Source organism: Ixodes scapularis, unplaced genomic scaffold (assembly GCF_016920785.2).
Source record: "Ixodes scapularis isolate PalLabHiFi unplaced genomic scaffold, ASM1692078v2 PGA_scaffold2__306_contigs__length_199485367, whole genome shotgun sequence".
NCBI classification, from domain to species: domain Eukaryota; kingdom Metazoa; phylum Arthropoda; class Arachnida; order Ixodida; family Ixodidae; genus Ixodes; species Ixodes scapularis.
In genome coordinates this window covers 182,229,052-182,251,300 of record NW_024609857.1, presented here as the reverse complement: position 1 = coordinate 182,251,300, position 22,249 = coordinate 182,229,052, and the positions used below count along the sequence as shown (strand labels likewise).

Genomic DNA, 22,249 nt, shown 5'->3' with positions numbered 1-22,249 from the left:
TTTTTTTTTTTCGAAGGTTACGAAGGAATCAGCAACAGGTTTTCTCCTGCTGCCATCTGACATGGCGGTGCCTTTGGAGCCCTGTATTTTCGCCTTCAGACTTAGAACCTTCTCGTTTGCAGGCCGGATGAGATGTTCGCCTACTTAACAACGGCGTGGCATTTCCTATACAAACAGTTCATACAAAATACTTGACTATATCGCCACAACCGCCTAAGAGCCGCGTATATTCGCCTCGGATTAGTGCGCAAAATGGGCTTTTAGTTACATATTCGGCACGCGTTGCAGATTGGAGCAAGAAAATATGCATACAGGTGGTCTATAAAAACATGCATGCAAGAGGAGGGTTCAACGTCTGGGCTGGTAGACCAAGGAGATTAAACCTTTTCTTCGAGCGCTGATTCAATCAATTTAAAACTAACTCGGCGGGACCGGCGGCAGGTTCACGCTGGGAATCAGTTTGGTACTCATTTTTTTATAAATTTGTTTATTCTAGAATTGAATATGAATATGAGAAGAACAGCTCGTACGGCCCCTTTTCGGTCGCCTGAGTTGTAACCAGTAACTCTAGCACGGCTAAAACTTATTATCCTATTATGAAATTTTCTGTAGACCGTAAGCTCTGGAAAGCGGTCCTGTGGGCCCGTAAGCAATTCATGGTACTTGAAAGCAAAACTCCTTCTAGCTTCCGCTAACAAGGCGAGGCTGTTGCGAACGATCTGCGAAATTTCCCTAATGAATGTATGGGCAACGCGTCCGTCAGCAAATTTATGCTACCTGAGAGCACCCACTTTCGCTCGCTTCCGCTAACACCGCAAAGCTCTTGCGAACTATCTGCAAGAGGTTCCTAATGAATGTATGCGCGAAGGCTGCGTATTCCTGATGTTTCACCAAACAAGGCTCCAAATGATCTTGATGAAACCACGCATCGTACAGAAAAGCGATTGATGCAGTAGGGAAACGTTTTGGAATCCAGATAGCGTTTCGTAAATTTTAGTTTCTAATTAGACTGGCCTGTAATGAACGTTCTGAATACCAAAAATAAGACATGCGTCTTTGAACTTGCTTAGCGTCATCTAAAACAACCAAATCAGCAAACTTTAAGAATACTTCAAGCTCGTTCAAAGCGTGACGCTGAGAGAAAGTCGCGGCTTCTGCTACAGACACAAGGCTGGAGGTGCGAAAGTGCGAGTGGTAATAAGAGAAAAAATGCGATGCCGCGCAAGATATGAATGCATTATCGGGACACATAAAAAACAATGCACACTCTCCAAGCCTTTATACAATGTACTGTTTTAGTGTAGTTCTGTGCAGAAAAACACTTATTGAACGAGGGCAAAGAGAAAAAAAAAACAAAAAAAAACATCAAGGCTCAGAATTTAATTGAAGTAACGATTGAAATTAGCATTGTGCGTGAAATGGTTACTGAAATTGAGATTGAAATTAATATTTAAATAGAGGATTAAATTACGATTCATATAATAAATTAACTACAGATTTTAATTATGGTATCTTGCATGTCATTATTTAAAAACACTTGTCCAACCCAAAAACAAAGTATGACATGTTTTTATTCATTCTTTAAAATGCTCGGCACTTTCTGTGAAGACACGGATATGTTTTTCACTTCAAATAAATAATCATTAATCGCCGGAAATATTTTCTGTTTCCAAAGAGAAAGAGTAGCACGCCTCTAAGATCAACACAAATTCCGGTGCTGCGCTTAAGTTTTGCTTGGTGCTCTTAACTCAATATTGGTGATATGAAACCATCACGTTTATTTTTTACAATAAAAAGTTAAGAAATTAGAGGTAATTTATATGTTTTTTTTTCACAATATACTTTAACATTTGACAGCTAGTCAATTGTTAGGTTTCAATACGATTTCTCTATGATAGGTAGTTTTTAAGAGGCTGTTCTGGCCGGGTTTTAGAAACACAAACAGTAAAAAAAAACGCTTGCGCAATGTAGCATGGTGATAAACCATTAACTGAATCGAATGTCTTAAATGCAATGGCTATAATGTTACATGTTAGAGACCTTAAAGTAACGTCGATAATAATATATTACCACAGGAATTAGTCACGTACGCGTTTTTATGAGTGCTTTAAAAGGTGTTGAGATTGCGGTAAATGTTTCAATCGATTTATTAATTAATGGAGCTGTATACGTCATAAAGTAACTCTACCAAGATGTAAAGGAAAATAGCTTATTTCACTAGAAGTACATACCTGAGGTGCGGGCAGATTTATTAAGGTCGTTTTTTTTCTGTTTTTTTAGAGATTTGTTTAAAAAGAAAAAAGCAGTGAAAGCTATACTGATGCGGTCAGAGCAGGTCACTTTTACAAGCAGGTGGACATAACATAGTAGGCTTATAGTCATTATAAGTTGGCTAATTAAATATAATTTGTTTATCAACTTTTATGTGATGAAAATAAACTACGGTTTCAGCTATAAAATTTGTGAGAATCATTGAAAATCCCTAAATCAGTGAATTCTAGAAAGACTTGAAGCACTTAGAAAGCACAGTGGAGTGCTAAAGTTACCCCTGGTGATGTAGCAGCATAGCTACCGGGACGAGAACATGTCCGCGCGGTTTTTTTTTCCGTTTCTTGTTCCCCGCGTTTGCTCACTGCCAGTCTTGTTCCTGTTGCACGAGTACTCTTCGAGCACTACCGCTCTTTCCACGCGCTCAAAGTCCTTCCAAAAATTAATGATTTAGCAGTTTTCTTTATGACGCTCAGCAAGTTTTTAATTGGAACAATTTGTTTATTTATACTACATAAAATATTAATCACCAAAGTTTATTTTATTTTTCGACTCACCGTTACGATTAACCCCCTATGTTATGTCTCCTTGGTCGCAGAACTCACCTACACAGACTTCGCCATTATTGAAGTTTTAGAGCGCAGCTCTTAGGCGCCCGTTTCCGGCTTGAGCGGCGTCGCCGTCGGCGTAACCGAGGCCCTCCCGAGCACCACCCCCCTCCACAACGAGGACCTCGGGCGGGCCTCGGGTTCCTTTGGGAGGACCTCGGAAGGACCTAGGCAGGACCTAGGGAGGACCTCGAGTACCTTCGGGAAGACCTCGGGAGGACCTCGGGTTCCTTCTGGTGGAGCTCGGGAGGACTTCGGGTTCCTCCGGGAGGACCTTGGGAGGACCCCGGGAGGACCTCGGGTTCCTTCGGGAGGACCCATTGAGGACCTCGGACACCTTCGGGGAGGGAGGGGGGTCACGGGACACCCCCTCCCCCCGAGGTCACGTGACCTCCCCCCCCCCCCCCCGAGGCCACATAACCCCCCCCCCCCTCTGAGTACCCTTCCCTCCTCCTCAAGAGCTGCGCTCTAATTCGGCGTTACATGGAGTTGTAAAGTGCTTTCACTTTTTAAGTATTTTCTTAAACAAATCTGTAAAGCCTAAAAAGACAGCCTGTAAAGTCAATGACATTTTAGAAACCGCAAGGAGGGGTTTATTATCATGACGTTTCTATGCCATATCTCATTGTCCGCGGAGCATTAAAAATGTTGGCGCTTTGGGCTTCCTATACTGTCAGTGACTGTACTTGTAGCTAACTTTATGCAGACAAGATTTTTTCCATCGTGTGGACAAAAACCCATTGAAAACCGCATGCATATGACTTTTTACGTTGATCAAATTCACGCGACACTCAATCCCGAGAGGGCGTTTTAATATCTCACCACTAAGGCTCTGGCATGTCTTACAAACAAATACACTAACTTTTGTTATTAATCAACCTTCAACCCAGCCCTGACGTGCTAAACAAAACACACACAAAAAAATTGTCCGCTATTAATTGCGAAATGAGGTGACGACATAAACCCTTAATTGGGCTTGAAAGGGCCTTTGGGGAATCCCGTTTTAGAGCTGTCGCTGGGGCTTTTTAATTAGCAGGTCGTTTGGAACAAAACTTATAAGCCTGGCCCACGAACTTCTAATTAAAAGTGTTGAAAGTGAGAAGGGGGAGGAAATGGGTCAAGTACATTACTTCACCTTGGTCCGTTAAAAGTTTGTCTCTCCATGTTCGGTACCTTTTTTATTCTATTTTCTTACTCTACTGGTTTTCAGGACAATACTTATGGAACGTGGTATATATTTTTCAGTAGGTCTTGGAACGAGCTTAAAGCTATGTGTAATGCTATAGACGATGGTGTGCAGTTAATTAAGTTTTTAGGCCGCCATTTTACGTAGACCTGCATAATAGAGTTGTTGCTCTTTATTATCTTTTAGAATGCTGGACAACAATCAAATCGAAGCTATTGAACCGAATCAATTTCATCAGTTGGAAAAGCTACATATGCTGTAAGTAAGTTGTGCATTTTTATCCGTGCAACTCCCACATACTCGCCTTTAGCCATGCTACTTCTCTGAAGGTCACTGACTGGCAACAGGCTGACGCGGATCACTACGAACGGGCTCTCAGGATTGACATCACTTCACATTCTGTAAATATCGTTTTGTTCCAGATTTTATTTGCAGGAAAAAAATTATAAAATTGAAGTAATACTTTGTGCTTGTGTTTTCTTTTTTAGAAACCTTGCATTCAACAGGATCTCGGTCCTGGTGACTCCATTCACGGAACTGAAAAGTCTGCGCATTCTGTACGCATTAAGCCAATCGCAAATATTGTTTTAGACCTGTACGTGTACTCGCTCAACATGATGTCGGAAAGTGCGAGCATCCTTTGCATGTGTTTCAGAAACTTGGAAGGCAACAACCTTGACGTGATACCAAACGAGACATTCTGGCCACTTGGGAACATGCAATCTCTGTGAGTAAAACTTTGGGAACATCATCATTAGGATGTAAACCTCAGAAAAGTGGTAGACTAAGGAAAAAGTCGCAGAAGTAGCACACGTTTGCAAAATGTGCAGTTAATATTTACACATACACTTAGCTGCAGTTCGTTTTTTTGTTCTCTTTTGCATGACATTGTAAAATAAAATTTGTCTCGAATACTTTTTGAAGCGAAAACTGAATACAAAAGTTGACGAGATGAAAGAAAAATAATAAAAGAACTAACATGCGAAAAACTACCTTATGGCCTGCATAAGCATATTGCATTACTAAAACTTGCAATACTTTCTTGTATCATGCTCCGAACATGCCTAATATTGATCAACGCATGTTTTGTGGTGGCATGGCATGTTCAACAAAATTTAACAGCGAGCGACTAAACAATTCACCTATGACATAGCCGCAGGGGACAGAATATTAGGTATGTCGGATCCTTTTGGGGTTTTGAGCCAGTCCGCGTGAATAGGATGAACTGGTTTGGTGTATGCTATATTCTCGCTTCATCGTTTTCATATTCATTGATATAATTTATAGAAACAGGCACAATATACATTTATTCCGCCAACATTTCTTCATCTCATTTAATAGGCGCCAAATATATCAACCAATTCATTACAGAAACAGTGACGCAAAAATGTGTTTCTTTATTTTATTAGTAACGTTATCCTTCACGCATATTCGTGGAACTCTGACTATCGACTTGTCATATGCAACAAATCTAATTTCAAATGTGTCCGTATTTATTCGCGGCCTATTGGTATTGGTCACTCAAAACAAATATCCAAGAGAAGCTGGGTCTTTACAGGAGTCTCATAGGTCGTTCTGTTTGTTTCTTTATTATCTTGAATTTTATATCTACCTGTTTTGTCACATCAGCCAGTTTTAGAGGTAAACTTATTGCGAACATTTCAACAGGGCATGTGTTTCTTGTGCCGCCGTTCTAAAGGCGCTGAAAGAAAAAAAAATCATTTTACAATATTAAAGTAAAGACAAATTAATTGGGTTTTATTTGTAATTAAAGATACCCGTATCTGCCCCTGCTCTTGATGACGCTTTTACTTTATATTTTAGAAACGCATTCGCACAATAAAGCAAGAGGGCGAATATTTCTGTAAAAGCATATATACTTTATGGTCATGTGATGCAGGAGCTATTAACGAAATATAGCAAACCATCTAGGGCATTTTATTGTGACTTTTTTTTTAAGGCTCTAGCAAATAATCTTATTTTTAGAGCTTTAAATATACGTTGTAGGCGAATTCGAGTGCACGTTAAAGGCCTGCGACCGATTCTGCTAGCCATGAGAAAAGCTTTGGCAATATTTCTAGAGGGTAGCAAAGCAATTTCAATCGTATGTTTGGTAACGTCATATTTCAGTGAAGCGAAGTATGTCAACACTGTAAACTGTTCTCTGTTCAGGTTTATCAAACATTCGTATATTTGTTAAAACCTTGGATATTAAACACTAGTTCGCCATGCATAATGATGAGTAGTGTGATGACGTACGTGTCTAATCATTGATACGATTTAGTGAGTATCTTTTTAAGTGCTACTACCTCGCTACCCCAAAAACCTAAAACAGTCATGTTTCGTTATTATGGACCCCGTTTATGGGGATATCCCGCTAATGGACACCACTTTCGGGGACAAATTGGGAAAATACGTGAATTTTTGTCTCGTTATTATGGACAACTCACATTATGGACGATTTTTTTGCGGGAACGGAGGTGTCCATATTAGCGAGACATCACTGTATATATTTTCGCTATCTGGATTATGGAACTAAAAATCTGATTGGATCCTATCTGGATTTCAGGCTTTAAGAGATCAGTCCATTATCTGCAATCAGGATTTCAAGTGTCCAGTAACAATTCCAGTGAGATTTCTTGTGCCATAGTCCAGATAGCGAAAAGTTATATCGGGTTTTGAGGCAGGGCTAAAGACAATTACAGCGTTTTTTGTCACATGTTTGGTCGGCGTCTTATATTTCGTGGAAAAGACCTATTGCGCGCGCTCAGAACTCCTTCCGGTACCCAGCAGACAAAAAACGAAAGACGTTTACAAATCTCTGCAATACAAAATTAGAGTGCAGCTCTTGAAGTATTTGATTTTGCGATACACGTTAATAACGATTTAAAAAAAAAGATAGTTTTTTTTTTAAAGTTTAAAGCTTTGTGTAATACAAGCCGTGAAAGTTACACTGACGCGACTTATGCAAATGATTTATACGACGAGGGGGAGATAGCATAAGGGCCTAATCGTACCAATCAGTTGGCTAATTAATTATGGTTTGTTAATTAACTTTTTAAATAATGAAAATAGACATATGGTTCCAATTAGAAAATGCTGAGCGTCATCAAAAACCACAAAATCAGTAATTTTCATACAGATTTTGAGAGCGTGAGACGCGTAGTACTGCACTTAAGTTACCATGCGTGGAGCAGATACAAGGCTAGCGGTTGCGGAGCGCGGATGATTAGATTATCAGTGACAACGTACTAATATGAGCCAGTTGGTATGGTATTAATATGCGCCCTGTCCTGTTGTCTTTCTGTCCGTCCATGTATTTCTCGGCGCTTTTCCACCTTAGGTTAGATTATTATCGCGTTCCGCCACTGCTAGCTTTGCGCGAGCTGCACGAGTGGTAACTTTGGTGCGCCGCCGAGTTTCCCACAAGCTTCAAGTCGTCCCAAAAAGAGTTGATTTAGTGGTTTTCGATGACGCTCAGTAGGTTTCTAATTAGAAACACATATCTATTTTCAGTCATTAAAACGTTAATTAACGAATTTTAATTAATTAACCGACCTATCGAAAATATTAGTCACCCACATAGTGTCCCCTTGGCCGTATAATTTACCTCCACGAGCTTCATAAATGTAACTTTCTCAGTATTTTTTATAACTCAGTAAAGCTTAAAGTAAAAACTGTATATATATGTACAGATAGAGATAACTGTCCTCACATGCTGGTTCTGCACCCTTCTCCTCGTCAGTGTCCTCTTCCTTCTTCGTACCCTTTCCATCCCTATCCTCCCCTCCTCCTCCGTACCCTTCCCTCCTCTTCTTGTGTACTCTATCCTCCCTCTCCGTACCCTTCCCTCCCCTTTTCTCCATACCCTCCCCTCCTCTCACAGCTTCCCCGCTAAATTTAGCGGGGAAAATGACGTCACCTGACTTCGTGTCATGGTACCCATGAACAAATACAGTTTCTCCGCTAGATTTAGCGGGGAAATTGGAGTCACGTGGCCTCATCATTAATTTACTTTTTCCTCTAAATTTAGCGGGAAAACTGCGCCATCCCGTAACGCAACGCTCGCGGTTACACCGACGCCGCTCAGCGTGAAAATGGGCGCCTAAGAGCTGCGCTCTAATATAACAGCGCACCGAAGGTGAATAATGAAAATGTCTATATATTGGGACATTCCTGAATTGCAACGCTGCTTTACATCTGCGTGTTTTCTATTTTCAGAAATCTTCGAAAAAACGCCTTCCAAACGTGCTCAGCCGCCTTATTCGAGCCACTCCCAAACATAACACACCTGTAAGTTCATACGTTTGTACTGAGCACGAGCTGCAGACAGTATTAAAGCAATATTCACTAGTTAATTATTTATAACAGCTGATTATCAGGGGAGTACTGTAACACTGGCTACTGAGGCTGTTTTCTGTTTGACCAGTGGAATTCTGATTGTATAAAGGTTATTCTTTTAAACAATTTAATTGATCATAATTCGAGCTTCTTACTTTCACGACATAAAAAGCAAAAAAAAATATTATTTTAATTTTACTAGCGAACAATTTTTTTATACAAGATATTTAAGATAACAGCTTCGTTCAGGCATTCATATATCGCAAGAGGCTGAATTTATATTCATATGGTTAAGATACGTTATTCATAAACATCACGGTATTGGGCAATCGACAATATAAACCAGAAAACTCGGTGCAGGTGATTATATAACGATAAAAAAACTGGTTCAGGATATTAACATTACTAGCACTGATCTGCGTAAGGTACCGATTTTAAAATTTTATTTTAGATTTAACAAACTGAAAACATAACACTCAAGTAAAGAAGAAAATAGTGGGAAAAAAAAACATCACGATTCAAAGCTTTTGAGAAAATAAAATAAAAGTGAAATCGTCGTCAACGATCACAACAGAACTTTGTAAAGCGCCGAAACTCTGAGGAAGAGAATGAGACGACATTGCGCTAGGGGACGTCAGAACGCCGAGCTCTGGTTGGAGAGATGAGTGGGTAGACCCAAAGCTAGCTGCCTTTGTCGCCATAGCGCTCACCGAACGCATTAGAACGCGGAAAGCCGGCGTCCGGCGTCTGGCTCTTGCATTCGAATACGTTCCACGACTGCAGTGGAGGCAAAGGCTTTAGGTCTACCCACTAATCCTACCAATCAGAGCTCGTCATTCTGACGTCCCCTCTCGTCTCCTCCTCTCCCTCAGTTTCATGGCCGACAGACAGCGTCGTTGCCTTCCATGTACTGCTAAAGGTGAGCTCGCGTAATTCTGCCTTGTGTCAATGATTGGAACATACAGGCTAGATTTAGAACATTCCGACGTGTTTCTGAAAAAAATTATTGAAATCGGTATACGATAATAAGGTTACTGCAATGTTTAACTAATTAAATTAGTATAAATTTTGCAGTTAAATGTTGGCACTTCAGAAACAGCTGACAATTTCAAAGATGCTTTAACGTATAACTACGACAAGATGAGGTGAAACACGTCCTTCTTCACGCAGATATATGGCTTTGTTAAATTGCACAGTATGGAAGCACAGCCGCTAATTACCATAAACATAAGTGAAAGCACAGCTTTTATAACTTGCATTTTGTGAAAAAAAAACCTTCTTCCGATGCCCGCGACCTGCATAAGAATACATCGTCATTTTTCCAGCTACTTCAGCGAATTCAGCATGTGCTCTTCGGCGCTCCACGTCCGCGTCTGTGAGCCTCGCGGCGATGGCATCAGTTCTCTGGCGCACCTCCTCGACAACGTGGTCCTGAGGGTGTCCGTCTGGGTGGTCGCTCTGGTAGCCTGCTTCGGGAACGTGCTGGTCCTTGTGGGGCGGATGGTGCTTCGAGAACAGAACGATGTTCACTCCTTTTACATCAAGAATTTGGCGCTCGCCGACCTCCTGATGGGAGTCTACCTCAATGTGATCGCTTCGCACGATGTCCGCTTCAGGGGAGAGTACGTCCGACACGACTACCAATGGCGCCACTCCTGGGGCTGCAGTGCATCGGGCCTTCTCTCTACAGTGAGCAGTGAAGCGTCCGTCTTCACCCTGACAGTCATCACAGTGGACAGATTCGTATCCATCATGTATCCGCTCTCACTCAAGCGTAGGACGCTCAAGTTCGCCTGGTGCTGCATGACCCTAATCTGGACTGTTACTTTGCTGATGGCCGCCGTGCCAATGTTCTGGCCTGACTACTATGGCAAGGATTTTTACGGCAGCAACGGTGTCTGCCTCCCGCTGCATATTCACGACCCGGGTTCCAGAGGTAATCCTCTTTTTTGCTCACTTCAAGTAGAGTTTCGCATTCGTAGTCATCTTCTTGGCACCAGTCCTAAAACCGAAATGTAGAAGCGATTTATTGGATTGAATTCGTGATTACTATCTCTCTTAGAAGCAATTTTGAGAGCAATTGACATGGTACAATTGTTTACAGACGTAAACCATAATCATGGAAACTGTATTTAGTTTAAGGCGGAATTGGAACTCATCGAAGGCATTCATGATTTTCACGGTACAATCGGTATGAACCTAGTGGGTCACAAATTGTCATGCACTCATCGATTATGCCGTTTTCGGTTGCAGAAATGCAAGTGAAGTTAAGCTTCTTGTTCATAAGGTGATCTACACGGGCGTAACGAGCGATACCTGGCGGCATACATTTAGAGTGCTGAGAGCATTGCAGCAGACTGAGAAACACTAGAGTCCGCTGATCTTTCTCTCATAGGTTCCAAGTTACTTTTACTTTGTTGTTGTTTTTTTCAAAATAAATTTGGTTTGCATTGTCTGGATTCGCGATAACTTATTGTCATCGCTGTAACTATGAGACTTCACTTAAACAATTTGTAAAGAAAACGAGTTACTCTTAGCTAATTTTTGATAACATTTGCGTGCATTTTTTAACTATAAAACGGTCCACGCTAAAATGACAAATTAAATACTCAAGTGCGTAATATTGAACTTCTCTTAAAGGGAAGCTGAAGAGCTTTTCGAAAAAAAAATAAGTTAATGGTTGATTCTGACCTATTTGTGACTGCTGAGCCCGAATATCACAACCCTTTGATCCAAGATAATCCCTAAACTCGAAAAAAAGCGAAAAAGTCAGAAGCGATCGCTGCAGTGGCACGCCATTGCCTAGTGACGCGTGACGCGCCACTACGTCAAAAAAGAACCATCTCGATTCTCGTTTGCTCCGTCGCTTGCGGAAGTAGCCGGGCGCCGGGTCTTCTGCTCTTGTAAATCGGGCTCGGCTTCTGATGTTTCGAAATCTTTCGGTGGATCCAAAAGAGGAATGTGTCCGGACGACCCTCGACGTGACAAAGTACGCCTTCCAGCCGTTGGCAAAGCAGAAAAATGATCCCCTGCAGTAATAAACGCAGACACGAGGAACCGCTTGCGCTGACGCAACATGGCCGGCTTCATTCTTTCAGGAACATACTGACTGCTCCTTATTGGAACCTAAAACGTTGACAATGAACGGGGTGCTATTGACGGGACACCTCAAGCCGGATTAGCCTGACCCTCCCCAAAACGGACGTCAGAGGACAAAAATTCTGCACACATCGGCCTTCATGCTTGCCAGCTGCTGGACGCGTGAGCGTGCAGGCTGCGTTGTTCATCAAGGCTGAAGTGGTTTGAAGGGATAGTATACATGACTTGGATTGACGTCGTGTCAGCCGCCATTGCTCCGAACCATGTTGCAGTGCCTGCAACTTCTGCAGCATGCATTTGGCACCATCGAATGTGTTCTTCTCCGTAAGGCTTGCCAAGAAGAACAAATTAGATTTTGCGAAATATATGCTGCAGAAGGTACACATCGCGACACTGTTAGCGCGAACACGACATCGGCGCATTTTTGTATTTCACTTCAAAATAGTATTAGCAAACACGAAATTTCATCGCTTACATTATATAACTAAATGAGCTCTTTCCGTAGCAATGATGACTTGGATGACATCCCTTGGTTTCAAAAAGAAAAACTGGAAAAACCGGCGATCGCTTGTTCGCGCTAACAGTGTCGCGCTCTGTACAAGCATAGGAGCGTGGTACGGAGCAAAGGTGGCTGGTACGGTGCCATATAACGTCACATGCAAGGCATGTATAATCCGCTACGGGCGACGGGAAGGCTTCCTCTGAGATGAGACGGGTGATAAGACAGCGTCGCCGTTCTGCCACCGCCATGTCCTTGCGCAATATGCGAATAACTGCGCAGAAGGTCCATCCTTGTGATAGGGGTACCCTCTGCTGCGTTTAGTTTGTTTGCCACAAACTATTACGCCATTATAGCTTTAGAAAAAAGCGGAGATGTGTGCCCGGCAGCCCTTAATTTGATGTCGAAATTATGAAAGCTTCCTGCGCCTTTAAATTCGCATACTTCTACAAAGATTTGTTGACAGCATCACACCGCCACTAATCAGTATCAACGTCCGATCGCATTTCTACGGCACAAATACTTGTTGCATGATACAAACTTTATACGGAAAACACTGCGTAACTTGTAAAAAAAAGAACTCAATTTAGAACAGAGGGTCACATGCTTTGTATTTCCAAAAAGCTCTCCTGAAGAGATAATGAACCTCTGGAAGGAAAATTTAACAAAATTTGTGTTTACGTTTAAAAAAATATGTCACCTCAAATAACGTCAGCAACTGCAAAGAAAAAAAAAGTTTATGCTAAAACGAGTTGCACCGTGAAAGTGCATTATGAATTGCATGACCAGTTATTAGAGCCAGCACTCCTCTCCCAAGTGACTGGATAGCCGATTAGATTAAAAGCAAAAGAAAATAATCTTGGGCTACCCAAGATTGTTTTCTTTTGTTTCCCAGATTTCTCAGACCGGAGTCGGTCCGGAAAATATGGTCACTTTAACTATAAGAAACCAATATTAAAACACTAATATAAGACGGTAAACGCAAGAGAGCCAGTAGAAACCCTACCGAAAAATCCGGTATAAATTTTCGCTATCCGGATTATGGAACTGGAAATCTATTCGGATTCTATCTGGATTCTATCTGGAATTTGGGTTTTCAGAAATGATACCTTTGTCTACAATGTGGATTTCTGGTTTCCAGAAACAAATTTCCGGTTCCATAATCCGGATAGTGAAAAGTTATACCGGATTTTTCGGCTATTCGGCTAAATAATCGCGGCTTTTCTACCACACTGCACAGTTTTAATAACGTAATAGCTTTTTTCTAGAACAGTCGACCTACAATTCCTACCAAGTTACGTTTCCTCCTTGCTTGTGACTTTTAATGCGCTGAATTGCCTACCCTATTGAAAATTCCATCAAGGTACGTAATTTGGGACACTGACTGCCAGTCAGCAGCCCTGGTGGAAGGTGCCCTGATGGTCCATCAGATGAAGTCTGACTGCCACTGATGGAATGTCCCAAATTACGTATGTGGTGGTTTTTGATGGAACGTACTGTGGTGGTCTTTGATGGAACGTATTGTGGTGGTCTTGAATGGAACGTATTGTGGTGGTCTTTGATGGAACATATTTGATGGAAGGTGTGACTGTGATCACTGCTGAGCTGATAGGATAGGCTAACCAAATTGCAGCGTTGCCAGAGAAACTATTACATACTTTCGACTGCCATAGGATCACTGCAAGCTAACTTCAAGGAGAACAGTCAATAAAATGACAAGTAAAATGCAAAATCGAACCTGTTGTATCTTTATTAGGCCACAGAAAACGCCTGCCTTGCGCGATGCTCGATCTGAAAAGGTACAACAAACAGCACAGTTAGAATAAATTAAGTTAAAGCAAGTGGTAACTGCAATGGTGGAACTGACAAATGGTGATTTGGAGCTCTTGTAGCAGGCAAAAACTGGTTTTGGGGTAGACATTCTCACTTTTGGAGCAAACATTTTACCAATGTTATTGCGTCATTTCCATTGCAGAAGTTCAAAAATGCTATAACAACTTGGAACCTAATGCCGGTGCTGAGGGTTTCTCAGCAATGGTGACAGCTGCTCATATTGAATTCGAACAAGGGAATAAGTGTGTACCAGTCCTTATTTCTTGTTTTTTTTTTCTATCACTTTTGAAATTTGTCTTTTTTAGGCAACAGGGACATTCCTTCACAAGCGGGCCCACGTGCACCCAAAGCATGTTTCAGAGAAACGCCCTCGATGTCTGAAACTTTCGGGACGACCGTATACTTTAATTCACAAAACGTATGCTACTCAGCTGAAGCTAGAGAGCAAGCATGCATGCTACGACAGGCAGTCCCTTGCTTCCACGGATGAACACGAGCAGCAGACATATCTGAACTATGCTCACGGATACTTTTTGTCTGCGCTCTTCATGAAACAATAATAATGAGCTGCGACATAGCGATAGTGCCAATAGCCCATCTGTAAAAAACTTTGCCTCTTTTACGGAGAAATTCTCTGGCACCTACGCTGCCGGAAAGGTCATCCGTAATTCTAATAACGTAAAAAACCTTTCAAACATATACACAATCCGTAAACAAAAGGACATTCCGCAAAACAGATTATCGAAAGTGCTCTACCATCCGTAACGCCATTCAAGAGCTGTCCGTAAAACAACGGACTGGAATATGCATTCCGTAAAACCTATTATGGAAATCGCTCTAGTATCCGTAAAAGTGCTTAAAAGTTGTCGGTAAAAGGCCAAACAGAGTAGGCTTTCCGTAACTTATATTACGGAAAGCACTCTTGAGTATCCGTAATCCTATGCGGAGCACAAGTTTGTCTGCTTCTTGCACAGGGGTTGCGGTGATGTCAGAAGGCCGAGCTCTTATTGGCTGATTGAACAAAAAAAAAATAGTGCGTAGACCTCATGGTGTCTAGCATTGCGGTCTACCCACTATATCCTTCCAATCAAAGCCAATGAGAGATCGTCACCCTTCTGACATCACCGTAATGTCTGTGCAAGAAGCAGACGACATACTCTCCGCATAGGGCGGTGTCAATAGAAAGGTAGGCTGTAAAATGAGCTCGAAGAATTAATGCCTTCATCTAGCAAGCTGAACTTATCAAAGGTTTTCTTTTTGTGGCACAGATTCCCATGAAAACTTTTATGGTGCAACTTCAGTCTGTGTAAAATAAAACTACATTATTTAAATTTGACAATGGGCACCAATTTATACAATCGAGAGCTGCCACAACCTGTTGTGGAAAGCAGGCAACACAGCTGAGCAATGCATCTGCAGCAAGTTTCCTCAATGTCAGTTGTTTTTTCTTCTGTCAGTTCTGGCATTCAGACCAATGTGCAACAATTATAGAACGTGGTGGGATTACAAAACATTATCTGCAGTCTGAATGACCACCGCAGTCATTGCATTTTTAAACAGCGATATAAAGCACCTTCTTGACAAACACCAAACGTCACTCTCAGTCATCTGCGTCGGCACTCATGCTTGAAAATAAAGAGAATGCTGTTTTCACATTCCACAGAGACGGAGCTGTGCCTTTACATGTCACAATGGTGTTCACTGCTAAAATAGACCTTTGGTAAGAATATGAGCTCAATGCTTGTAGGTGCAGATTTCTCCAGTTCATTTAACAACCAGCCGCTTATTGATGCTGCGCTATACATAAAATAATGTTCATTATGACGCTGATACAACCAGGTTTTCTATAAAAAAAAAGTTACAGAATTTTGAAATGGAAAAGGATCTCTTTAAACGAATATTGATTACTCTTTCCTATGCTGCTTGCAACAATCATGCAATGTCACCTGAATAATTGATGAGAAAATAAGAAAAGTTCCTTCGAACACTTTATTTTGGTCCTTGAATAGCCAAAGTAGAGCCCCCCGTGGTGTTTGGCCTTTGTTTTCAGATGCTGTATGTAGCATGATGTGCTAAAGAGAAAACAGAAAAAAAAATTAAATATCAACATCAGATCAACAAGATGTGCAAATTGAGCTTCTGCATAAAACACAGCCCCCCTCAGCCCATTTAATTATTAGCCATGAATCTTATACAAAAGTCAAATGGACATGGCCTCTAAATGTTCATCCTGTGACCCGATATCTAAAACCAATGTTTGACTTGAGGGTCTTGTTCTCCTGTTCCTTAGTCAAAACCGATACACTTCAAGCCTAAATTCGTTCGAAACTTAGAAAAAAATGCAAGGCCGGGATTGCAATAGTGATTTGGTTTATAATGTGAAGCATTTCTTGAGAACTGATGAACCAACCGGAAAACTCAATCCAGTTTGAGTACTGCTTTATTTCTAAGGTTCATGAGAAGTTGCAGAAGAGTCTATGTAAAACTGGCTAAGCTCATATCCCGGACTTTCATAAGTTAGGGCAGCCACTCAAAATCTCCCATTAGAACGAAGGGCTAGTTGCATTCTTTCTCGTTGTCGAATCAGGTGGTCAGCCTCGAGTGCTTAGAGTGTGTTAACATAGAAGCTTGATTTTCTCTTTAGATATCCCTGAAGGTTTTCACAGAACTGAGCGGGTGAAAGAGTGCATGTGTACTAAAACTGCTATGACAAACTGGGGACTAAGCAGTAGCTTAGTCGCCAGTCCCCAATCTTACAATTTGGGAGCTCCATCCTACCCACGTTTGAGCACACCTGTGGACATGCTTTTGAGTTGAGCGAGTGGCAAAACTTTACAGAGTATTTATATATGGCATGCAAGTCTGTTTGCAAGTTCCACACTTTGTGCACCTGATTACCCCCAAAATGCGATCTAGCCATTCCCTCTAAACCAAGTGCCTACCACTCAAGGAGCTTGCTTGGCCACCTCGTCAGCGCACTCTGACTGCGCATTTCTTTTGTTGCCCGTTGAAAGGAGGACCCTTCTTCATAATTTTCTCTAAGAGACTGTTCCGATGGGTGCGAACGATTTGGTGTACCTGCATGCCATACACTCTAATTTGCAAGTTGGATTTGGAGCTGACAAAAGCATAGGGTCAGATGCACGATTTTACAAAGCTTTCTCTCTGCGTGAGCGCTCATACAAACCAAGCTGTCATCATGTGCCTCTGCCGTTGCCTGTGCTAGAGTCAAATCGGTCACACAAACCATAAAACAGAGCAACCGACTGGTGAAAAGTGACAAAAAGGTTCGCCCACAAATGCTGTGGAATTTAAAGTGAAAATAGGTCAAGCCGAGACAAACAACCCATTAAAAAAAGGTACCATGAAAGTTTCATTACACCAGTTATTTTATATCTACAAGAAATAAATATGTGAAGCCAACCGCATAAAATTAATTTATAGAGACCATATCGGATCTGCACAGATGAGGAAAAAGCCAATCTTGTGGAAGGCCTTCTTAATAACTGTGGCTTTTGATCTAGTGAAGCTGTACAAGTTAGGATAGAATAAATGTTATACATATTTTTCTCCATACATTCTGGACAAATAGACATCCGACTATGACTGCGGAGGGGAGGGGCACACTGGCAGCAGCCGCATCTTTTTTCTGCGTGCACCTCGACCAAGTCGTATTAATTTGGGTTGTGGGGACCTGTACCTGCATGTCTTGGCACAGACGTCCGCCGAGCACAGCGGTTTCTGTGCCAAGACATGAAGACCACAAGACATTTTTCAAAGAATTGGGCGGCTAGCAGGACTAGTGGGCAGCGAAACCACTGCCACCCACCGTGGGGAAATCCCTGGTTAGATGTGATCCATATTGTCCAAACAGTTTTCAGAAGGGTGCTGTAAGTCACGTCAAGTTTGCTTTTCTCTCAGACATGCTAGATTTTAAAAACTGAACTATTTACTTGCCAGCAAAAAACATGTGCAGCCAACTCCACAAAATGCCTTTTTCAAAGTGACCAATCGTCAAAAACTGCTCCACGTTGTACAATTCCAAATGTAGTTCCTGAAAAAAAAAAGACAAACACGAATGACAACCTATAAAAATGAGTTGCTTAAACCGTAGCCGGCTATAACTATCCAAGGTAATCCTGCAGTACAATGGCCACAGGAGACTGCCAGAAATCAGCTGACTTGTGCTCCAAGAAATTCCTACAAACAAGACTTAAGAACCATGCAGTTCCCTTTACTTAAAGGTTACCTTATAATGTGTTAGAATATACAAGAAAACAGATTTCAAATCTTAGAGCAAGACCTTGTAGGCATCGACATAAACTAAGCGAAAATATTATGCAATTAGAGGACCCTTACAATATTTGTCGCCTTGGGCAAGATACCTTATATAAAAAGACTATCAAATTAAGCTAGTTAAGAAAAACGTAGCCTATAATAGTTACTCCTAAGAGGTAATTCCATTATCTTACTTTACTTCTTTTATTAAACAAATAAACAAGGAAAACTAGGAACCGGCTATGCTCAGGTTTTTTGCACAAAGTGCCTGTATCAGTGTTATTACATCTTATACTGAAGCAGCAGTTGCTTTTCTAAATTTTCATCCAAAAGTTTTACATTACTGAAGGCAAGCACATCCATTTCCATCGCTGAACAAGCTTTCAACTGGCACACTCGGTGGAATGGCTTGCATGCACAAGGATTTGTTCCTGGTTAAAACCTCAACAGTACACAAAGCCATTGCCTCTGAGGTTACCTTTCTCCACCACTGCTCCTCACTGTAAGCACAACTTTTGGAGAGAGTTGAGAAAAAATATTCTCCTTGTTTATCTGTTGTCAGTGTTTTCTCTGCATTGCCAGCTGCGCTTTGTCATTGGCACTTGTCATCCATAATCCGAAGTGCATAATCTTTTTGGTCATTGTCTATCCATGACAATCTAGAAATAAGGTATGCATCAGATCATGCTCCTCAATGTAACTGTAATTAGAAAGATTAGAAAATTAACTCCAAAAGAACATTGCTACTTTTTTATTCAGTAAAAATAACGTTATACAGAACTTACTTCCCACAAACTTAGCGTGTGACAGTTAGTGTTACCAAGAAAACAATTGTTACATCAATATGTTGCTTGCAACGTGTCACTACTTAATACTACCTGCGATTCAAACGTGGCAAGTTCATCGGCTACAAAAAGCCAGCAGCAGGTCACCTAGTATGTTTGAATTTAGCTATAGTAACTAGATTAAAATGAATTTAGCATATTAAGTTTGAATCTAGCTATAGTGAATAGTAACACCAGTTAGGGTCAAAACGATGTTACATGCGACGGACACTACTACAAAACTTGTCGGAAGTGACACCAGCTGGATCAGCGCTGTCTCCCTCTCAGTGTCGTGCTCGATCTGTAATTACTTTTACTTACCATGAAAATACACCAGCGAAGTTGACTCCGTAACTCGCCTTGTTCAAATAGTTAAATCATAAAACGTTGCTCGACATTTCATATCTTCTGCAAAACAAGACATACACAAGACTGTCAGAATGCCAGTTAAAGCAAGTGAGAGTAGCTTAAACCGCAGTTGGCACTGGACATGCAAAGTAACCCTGCAGTCCAAGCATGGCTGCAGGAGGCTGCAAGAGATCAGCCAACTTGTGCCCTGAAAAACCTCTACAAAACAAGAATAAACCATGCAGTTCCATTTTGATGTTAACTCATAATCTGCAAAAATATGCAATAGAAAAAGGCTTGATACATGTTCAAACTGGGGCTTTAGGGGCAACATATTAGATGTGGCTGATATTGCTACAACAGTAACCGAAAAAGTGACGTCAGCTACATCAGCGTTGCCTCCCCCTCAGGGACATGCTCATTCTGTAAGAACTCAGACTGGAGACTTAACATAAAAAAAAATACAAAAGCGAAGTTGACTCTGTAATTCAACCGGTTCAGATGGTTAAATCGTCAAACATAGCTCGATGTCTTGAGGTGCACACTGTATTTTCTGAAAAACTAGACACAAGATTCTCAGACTGTCAATTTAATCAGGTTCGAGCAGCTTAAATAGCCGTTGGCACTGGACATGCTAAGTAATCATGCAGTGCAAGCATGGCTGCAGGTGGATGGCAGATTGGCCGACTTGTGCTTTGAGAAACCTCTATAAAACAAAAAGAAAGAACCATGAGGCTTCACTTGGTTCAAAGCTTAAAAGTTACTGTATAAAGGGGGGTGCAACAATTTCCGGACTTCAAACAAAAATTTGTGGAGGTTGCTTTCTGACACTTCTGAAGTAAAGAACAGGAAACCAATTTCGCCTGCGCGTCCTAGTTGTTGCGTAAAAAAAAAGACAGCTATTGGCATTTCGGGCACCCCTCAACTCACTCCCAGCCTTCATGGTCACACCTGGTCGCACTCCTAGTGACGTCATTCGGAGTGCCGTGTAGGTTCGCGTGTGCTATCTCGGAGGACGCTTCCTCTCCCTCTCTCTGCTGACATTAGCGGGCGTTATGCTGCAGCTTGGAGCCGAGCGAGGGCACGTAATCTTTTAGCCGTAGTTCCTTCGGCTGCCACTTGCGGCTGCAGGTGGGGGAAAAAGCTTGGCTTTTGTTTTGCGATTATGCAGCGGAATCGCAACATTCTTAATGAAGGAGATGTTTTCTGTATCCACCGGGACGTGATAAACAACGTAAAAATTACGAGATGCAATATTAATCATAAAATCGTTGCACCCTCCCTCTAATAATAATAAATTTAAATATCAAACGAATAATTATTTTGTGCGAGAGCAAGGGGCAAAAAAGTTGCCAGGAGATAATTTGTAAAGTGGCAGGATGTCGGTTGCTGTAATTAAACAGACGCAGACTCCTTATAACACGGGATATGAATACCATATCATGTCGTCCACATCTGCCTTGACACTAGCACTAAAACTGCGTGCATGCATCACCGGTTTACTGCAGCGTACCGCAGCAAATCATGTATTGGCTAAGGGGGCTCAAACATTTTACAGATCAACCATCTTTGGTTAAAATTACAGGATGACTTCCCGTTTAAATAAAGGAGTTGAAATAAGTTTTATTTGCATGCAGTTCCCAGACTTCTTTTCAGTTGCTTTTTTACGATGGTGTGTCCTGGAGCATTCTGAGATTGAAAATTCGTACAACTGCCGAACCGTCCTATCCGATGAAAGTATAAACAAAATATGACATCATTCGCTTCCATATTTGAAAGTTCTGAATACTCACAAAGCCCTTTGTTACGCTTCTCAAAAGGTTAGCATCAGCCACATTAGAGTTGTCTTCCTCTTAGGTAATGCTAGATGTGTAGGAATTCAAATTTGCACTTACCATAAAAAAACATACAGGTTCAAGGGATTTCTGTGGAGACTTCACTTGAAGCCCTTCAGCATCGCTAAAATCTTGAGCTGGGCCGTCGTTCGCTTCACTGCTCCCATTCTCTTCAAGCCCTTCTCCAGGTTGATTTCGAAGATTGGTCTAGGAGGATATATTGCATCATCTAACATTAATGCCATGCCTGCTTCAACCATACTCAACCTGGTGAAGTTGAAGCCATTTATTTTCTACTATCAAGTCGGACTATGGTAGTGTTGGAACATGTTAAACCTGAATGACTGCTGAACAAGCACACATTCTCTAGACCGACACCCTGTTTATAAGCAAGCCCGCGTTTGCCCACACCAGGTGTGAGCACTGTGCGTGCGCAAAAACCAAATGCGCGTAAAGTGAAGCGTCTACGCTGTGCCGCCGACAGCGCCACCGCAGCTGTGCGACGTCAGTGCCGCGTGCTGGTCTATACAAGATAACCATGCTTCCCTGCCTTGAAAGTTACAGCCTAATGACAACCAGTGTTCCCACGTTATCAATTCATTATAAATATGCAGCAGCGTAATTCTTTGTAAAATTAGTACAGCTCAAATGTTTGTGCGAGTTGTGAAAAAGGGCGCTACGGCACGATAAATGATAGGGTAATCTAGATTATGTCATTCTATGACACATCCTGTGGACTTGACGCATTTCAAGATTTTCTCACATTTGCATAAACTCGAGAGTGGCCAAGGCTTCCTTTGAATAGGTAAATTCAACACGTAAAAAGCTCCAAAGAAGACGCGTCCCGTTTTCAAGAATGGCATAGGCTCTTTAAACATTGGCCGATGCTCAGTGACAAGGATGCAATTGTCGTTGAAGACGCCTCCTGAAAAAAATATGAGCTTGCATCTCAGACAATTTGAAACTGCAGGAACGGTGGCTATGTTCCTTACAAACAGTCTGACTGAGGAGCCAAGATTAATGCACACAATTTTGCAGTCAGTGGAACAGAGGTATTACGTGCCCTCCTGAGTGGCGCCGTGCAAGTAGTGAGCGGAGGTATATTGCCGCGCGCGCAGCTGGCCAAGCAG

General features: G+C 41.7%; 1 protein-coding gene across 1 annotated transcript in view; it reads left to right on the top strand.

The window, feature by feature from the left end:
• Nucleotides 1-22,249, top strand: part of LOC115330581 (relaxin receptor 1) — a 174,437-nt gene that overhangs the window by 85,910 nt on the left and 66,278 nt on the right. The window contains exons 10-15 of the mRNA XM_040222712.2: nucleotides 4,249-4,320; nucleotides 4,392-4,463; nucleotides 4,551-4,619; nucleotides 4,718-4,789; nucleotides 8,284-8,355; nucleotides 9,729-10,339. Of these exons, the coding sequence (XP_040078646.2) occupies nucleotides 4,249-4,320; nucleotides 4,392-4,463; nucleotides 4,551-4,619; nucleotides 4,718-4,789; nucleotides 8,284-8,355; nucleotides 9,729-10,339 (968 nt within the window). The remainder of the gene's footprint in view (nucleotides 1-4,248; nucleotides 4,321-4,391; nucleotides 4,464-4,550; nucleotides 4,620-4,717; nucleotides 4,790-8,283; nucleotides 8,356-9,728; nucleotides 10,340-22,249) is intronic.